General features: G+C 49.1%; 1 protein-coding gene across 1 annotated transcript in view; it reads left to right on the plus strand.

The window, feature by feature from the left end:
* Positions 1 to 545: 545 nt before the first annotated feature.
* Positions 546 to 6,686, plus strand: part of LOC146972886 (tight junction-associated protein 1-like) — a gene marked incomplete at its 5' end in the record, with an annotated part of 11,117 nt that continues 4,976 nt past the window's right edge. Inside the window, 4 exons of the mRNA XM_085799119.1 lie at positions 546 to 671; positions 2,658 to 2,741; positions 3,717 to 4,475; positions 5,137 to 6,686. The exon at positions 5,137 to 6,686 is cut by the window's right edge and continues 4,976 nt beyond it. Of these exons, the coding sequence (XP_085655245.1) occupies positions 546 to 671; positions 2,658 to 2,741; positions 3,717 to 4,475; positions 5,137 to 5,787 (1,620 nt within the window). The remainder of the gene's footprint in view (positions 672 to 2,657; positions 2,742 to 3,716; positions 4,476 to 5,136) is intronic.

Genomic DNA, 6,686 nt, shown 5'->3' on the forward strand with positions numbered 1-6,686 from the left:
AAATCCATGTTAACAGGAAGGTTTTCTTCATGCTAGCTTTGTTAGCAAGTGTTAGCTGTGTTAGCATTAGCTGTGTAGCAGGGTTAGCTGTTAGCGGTGTTAGCTGTTTGCCTGCTGCTTCTTTTTGTTTTGGTTTTCAGTGCAGGAAGAGACTTGATGAAACTATTTCATCTTTCAGCTTTGACGCTTTGATCAAGATCTTATTGATCTTATCGATCGTACTGCAGCGGCCGCACCATCCCATAATGCACCTGTGGAGTGCTGCTAGCTAAAGCAGCATTCAAATTATCTGGGAAACCTGGAGAAACATGAAACACGTCAGATTTTAGACAAGGGAAGCTAAACCACAGAAAACTACAAAGATGGCGTCTCCATGGATACGAACCTGTTGCAGCCGTACAGACACGTTTTCTGAAGATTGTTCCCACATGATCTGAATGTAGTTCCTCTGCTGAAGCCCCGCCTCCTGCCTCTATTGGCTGTCTCAGCTGTGATTGGCAGCCGATGCTCTAACATGATGTCTGTGCCCCGCCCCCCCCCCCCCCCCCCCCCCCCCCCCACAGCTACGGAAGGTGGAGAGGGACAAGAAGACGATGGACCAGGAGATCGTGGAGCTGACCAACAAACTGCTGGACGCCAAGAACACCATCGACCGGCTGGAGGAGCTCAACGTGAGTTACTCTGCTCTACTTCGACTGTACTCTGCTGCAAATCACTGCACTGTGCTCTATTGTAGCCTGCAGTACACTACTGTACTCTACTTTACTATACTCTATTCTACTCTATGTAATCTATTCTACTGTACTCTACTTTACTATACTCTAGTAGTTTTTTACCGCACTGTAGCTACTCTATTCTACTCTATGTAATCTATTCTACTGTACTCTACTTTACTATACTCTAGTAGTTTTTTACCGCACTGTAGCTACTCTATTCTACTCTATGTAATCTATTCTACTGTACTGTACTTTACTGTACTCTACCGTACATTACTTAGTCTACTGTACTTCCTTTGAATAGTGGTTAGTGTCTCAGATTAGGTTCTTTATGGGCTTTAGGGTTTAAAGGGATACGCCAACATTTTTATTTTTTTCGTGTCTTGCTTCACTCCCGAGTCCATGACCAGCAGATAGACACTATCCTTTCTACTGTGCGTGCAGTAACCATGGAGATAGAGGCAGAGCTGGCACACCGCTAATTAGCTTAGCTCAAACACTGGAAGTGTATAGGTAGCGTTAGCCTGCCTCCACCTAAAGTCGCTAATTAGCTTAGCTCAAACACTGGAAGTGTATAGGTAGTGTTAGCCTGCCTACTACCTAAAGTCACTAATTAGCTTAGCTCAAACACTGGAAGTGTATGGGTAGTGTTAGCCTGCCTCCTACCCGAGCTGAAATCAGCAGTCAGAAGCTGATTTCATTTTAGCTCTAAACTCTGTAAATATATCACTTTATCAACATTTCAAACATGTTTAGGTGAGAAAGTAGCCGTTTAGATCAGCAGTGTGTCGTTAATTTGTCTAAATACCATCTGTTTATAATCTTGTTGGGACAAATTTGGCGCTACTCAAGCTAGCCGTTGTGACCAACGCACTTCTGGTTACTTTCACAAAATAAAACACCTGTTGCCCTTTACATACAGAAAACCATGAGGATAGAATTTGTGCTTTTACTTTTAAACAGGAAGCTAACCTACCCTCGATGTAGCTAGCTTGAACCAAAATAAAGCGTCTTTGCTTGAACCCTCCGTTTTGACCGATCTCGTCCCGTTGGCGGCATTTGACCGCTCAAGATGCCTTACCGGAGAGTTTTGTCAGCTCTGAGACGAAGATCGGTCCGTTTAGAGTTGCTGAAGAGTTTCTCTGATGACTTTAGGTGGAGGCAGGCTAACACTACCCATACACTTCCAGTGTTTGAGCTAAGCTAATTAGAGATTTTAGGTGGAGGCAGGCTAACACTACCTATACACTTCCAGTGTTTGAGCTAAGCTAATTAGTGACTTTAGGTGGAGGCAGGCTAACACTACCCATACACTTCCAGTGTTTGAGCTAAGCTAATTAGTGACTTTAGGTAGGAGGCAGGCTAACACTACCCATACACTTCCAGTGTTTGAGCTAAGCTAATTAGCAACTTTAGGTGGAGGCAGGCTAACACTACCCATACACTTCCAGTGTTTGAGCTAAGCTAATTAGTGACTTTAGGTGGAGGCAGGCTAACACTACCCATACACTTCCAGCGTTTGAGCTAAGCTAATTAGTGACTTTAGGTAGGAGGCAGGCTAACACTACCCATACACTTCCAGTGTTTGAGCTAAGCTAATTAGTGACTTTAGGTAGGAGGCAGGCTAACACTACCCATACACTTCCAGTGTTTGAGCTAAGCTAATTAGTGACTTTAGGTGGAGGCAGGCTAACACTACCCATACACTTCCAGTGTTTGAGCTAAGCTAATTAGTGACTTTAGGTAGGAGGCAGGCTAACACTACCCATACACTTCCAGTGTTTGAGCTAAGCTAATTAGCGACTTTAGGTGGAGGCAGGCTAGCACTACCCATACACTTCCAGTGTTTGAGCTAAGCTAATTAGCTTATTCCTTTAAAGGTTTTGGTAGAACCAGAACCAGAACCGTCAGTGACATCATCCTGCTCTGTGTTGTGTTCAGGAGCGCTACCGGCAGGACTGTAATCTCGCCGTTCAGCTGCTCAAGTGCAACAAGTCACATTTCAGGAACCACAAGTTCGCTGATGTAAGTAACTGATCACTGATCAATACTTTGATTTCAATGTGTTTCTGTTCAATGACTGGATCAACATTGTCAACGAAATTCAGTGCATGGAAAAACTGACCTTTGTCCTAAGACTACAAGCTGAACAGTTTACTAAGAACTGGGAAAAGTGGACTTCATATTCTCTAACGTGTAACTCATTGTCTGTGTGAATGATAACCCCATTTGCTCTAATACATGTCCTATGTCAACCTTGTCAACCTGTCTGTTCTATATGATTTTGTTTTTTCTCTGTTTTTATGTTTCATTGTTTGTCCTTTATTGTTGAAAAAAGAATTGAAAACTTAAAGCAGAAGTAAGTGATATATTTGTGTTAATCTAAGTCTTAAATAGTTATATCTTCCGACAGCAATCACTTACATAGAGTGTTTGGTCTGAAACACGGGTCTGTCAGTCACTCTGCTCTGCTCTGAGCCCAGGAGAAAACTTTCCTTGTATCCTACAACCTTTATCCAATGAGGAGAGAGAACGGCATAAAGGGGCAGTCCTCTCTGTGTGTGCAGCCAAGGGATGCGCCTGAATGTGGTGACGTAGGGACGAGGACCAATAGATCCATGACGAGGGCGGGGGCTGCTAACTCCATCGGCTGACAAGACGTTATGGTGCGTTCAAGGCAACCCGTAACTGGTGTTTTTCCGACCTGTGAAGTGGTACCAGTTCGATCTGGTACGAGTTCACGGGTCAGAAGTTACGAGTGGCCGTTATAGTGACTTTCACAGGTAAAACAGGTCGGAGAAACACGAGTGGGTTGCCTGGAACGCTACTAAGTCGTAAGTTGTGACTTGAAGCTGTAATTTACGGTTTCAAAAGCCTGCCTGGAACGCAGCATTAGCCAAAACCACCGGATCACTTACTTCTGCTTTAATAAAAAGAAAGTTTAAAAAAAAAAAGTGTTTCTGTTCATATCTAATATAAACTCTGTGTGTGTGTGTGCAGCTGCCCTATGAGCTGCAGGACATGCTGAACAAACACATGAAGAGCAGCCTGCCTGAGGGCGGCTCGGCCCCCGACCCCGACACGCTCAGTCTGACGCCGGCCGACGTCGTGCCGACATCCGTCATCGCCCGCGTGCTGGAGAAACCTGAGCCGCTGCTGCTCAACTCGGCCCAGTCCAGCAGCAGCTGCGGCCGCCCCGTCGCCGAGGACGTGTTCGTGCACGTGGACATGACGGGCGGCGGTAGCGGCGGTAGCGGTAGCGGCGGTGGCGGTGGCGGTGGCGGTGTGGCGCGGGCAGAGCGCCGCGGGCGGGAGAACGGCGGCGGTGGTGGTGTTGCTGCTCAGGAGGCGGTGGTGGCGCAGCAGAACGGGTCGTGCCGCAGCCAGAGCAGCCTGGACGGCGAGGACGTGGGCGTGGGCGCGGCGCCGTCCTTCGAGAAGCTGAACCCGTACCCGCCGCCGCCGCCGCCACACCCGCTCTACCCCGGGCGCAAGGTCATCGAGTTCTCGTCGGACGACAAGGTGAAGATCCCCAAGAACTCGCCGCTGCCCAACTGCACCTACGCCACGCGGCAGGCCATCTCGCTCAGCCTGGTGCAGAACGACGACGAGCGGCTGGCCGCGCCCGCCAGCCCCGCTAGCCCCGCCCCCTCCTCCTCCTCAGGGGGCGGGGCCATCCAGCGCACGCCGCTGTCCCAGCAGGACGCCGCCAGCGAGCCGCAGTCCAGCCAGTCGAGTCCCTTCAGCAGCCCGCCACAGGTAAGCCCCGCCCACCTGCACGGTAGAGCTGGGACGGTACACTTTTCTCTCGATTCGATTTAAAGGGATACGCCAACATTCTGGCTTCTGAAACCTTTCTGACAGAATGAGATATATATATAGGTAAACTGCTGCATTTTAACATTTATCTGCACACAAACACTGTAGGAGCCTAGAAATGAACATACTCCATTATAAAGTGAACTGAAACCCTTTTCAAAACCTGGACTCTCTGGATGTAAAAAAGGCACAAATGCACATTGCACAATAGGGGTGGGAGAAAAAAATCGATTCACACAAGTATCGCAATATTTTTTTTGACGATTTCTAAATCAATTTTTTTTTTCAACAATCAATAATTTTTTTTTTTTTTTAGACTTTTTTTAAAATATAGTATATATTGTGCAATGTGCATTTGTTCGCCTTTTTTTTTTTTTACATACGGAGAGTTATAAGCCTTTCAGGTTTCAGACTCATCTGCACATTTTTAGGTGGAGGCAGGCTAACACTACCTATACACTTCCAGTGTTTGAGCTAAGCTAATTCGTATCTTTCTCACTAGTAAGAGAGATAAGTAAATGTTTTGTTCTATTTTATATGTGCATATATATAAAGTCTAAAGTCTAACACCCCCCCCCCCCCCCTCCCCCCCACCCTCCAGGCGCCCAGCGTGCTGGCGAGCTCCGGCAGCTCGGAGGAGGATCTCCTCGCCAACTGGCAGCGCATGTTCGTGGAGAAGATGGCGCCGTCGTGCGAGGCGGCGCTGGTCCACCGCACGTCGTTCAGCAGCCAGACGGCGTCGGAGCTGCAGCGGGGGGGCGGGGGGGGCGGGGGGGGCGTGGCCTACTCGGACGGCGAGGAGGGCTCGTCGGCGCGGAGCTGGACGCCGAGCCGCGGCTCCAGCCTCGACACCGACACCGACACGGAGCAGCGGCCGGGACGCCGCGGGCGCTACGGCGGCGGCGGCGGCTCGGTGGGGGAGGGGGAGGGGGAGGGGGAGGGGGAGGGGCTTCTGATGAACCTGGACGACGACGGCGGCAGCGGCGACACGGCGGTCACCGTGGCGACCAGGCAGGAGGAGGAGGAGGAGGAGGAGGAGGTGAGGGACGTCCTCCCCCACCAGCTGCCCGTCATCTCGCCGTCGCGCCTCCTGGAGCTGGACGCCGTCGTTGCCCCCGGCGACGCCGTAGCGCCGCCGCTGCCGGGGGCAACGCCGCGGCGCCAGAAGAGCCCGAAGCGGATGGGGGTTCACCACCTGCACCGCAAGGACAGTCTGACCCGCGCCCAGGAGCACGGCACGCTGCTGGACTGAGGCTGCCGCGCTGCTGCTGTCTCCATGGCAACGCACCTGTCCATCACCGGGGTCGGAGGTCACGCCCATCCAGGATATAGCCATACTCTACCGTATGCTGCCGAGGTGTGTGTGTGTGTGTGTGTGTGTGTGTGTGTGTGTGTGCTATAAAGTATTGATCACCTGACCAAGATAAATAATCAATAATAATCAGTATTAGGATCAATATTAGAAATCCCAAATCTATCGTGTGCGTGTGTTGATCAGCTGATAACTGGTCAGTGAGTCAACCAATCGTGTGTTATTATGAAAATAAATCAAGTAAAAACTTTATTTTGAAAGATTCTGTAACAAAGAAACAATAAGTGATGAAAATTTAAAGGGTAATTGCCTTTTTTTTTTTTTACAACCTGGACCTTATTTCTAGCATAAAATCGGATCATTTCCTCCCCCAGATAACTTTGGTCTGTAGGTTGACCTACTGAGCTGCTCATTTTGTTCTGACAAGTCGGAAACACGCAGAAACGAACCGTAGCATTAGCGGTAGCAACAAGCCGCGCGGCGCTCAGAGATGACATCATCCAGGTCAGAGGTCAGTAGGTCAACCTACAGACCCCGGATGTTGATAACAGCTAACCCCGGACTCAGAGGGGAATAGCACTAGCCTATCAGAACTAAATATTGGTGAAATGAAGGAGTTTCTCTGCAGATAATGTGTTATTTAGACCCTGTAGACTCCATTATACGGATATACGCGCCTCTCGGCTGGAGCTCATTTCATCACAACCACTTGGAATGACACCAGAGTTATCTGGGGGAGGAAATGATCGGAGTTTATCATAGAAATAAGGTCCAGGTTGTAAAAAAACGTATTTAAATCAAATTCACCGTTAGGCCAAAAGTGACTTTAGTCCAGATGA

This window comes from Trachurus japonicus, chromosome 15 (assembly GCF_045865225.1).
Source record: "Trachurus japonicus isolate A0001 chromosome 15, Traja_1.0".
NCBI lineage: Eukaryota > Metazoa > Chordata > Actinopteri > Carangiformes > Carangidae > Trachurus > Trachurus japonicus.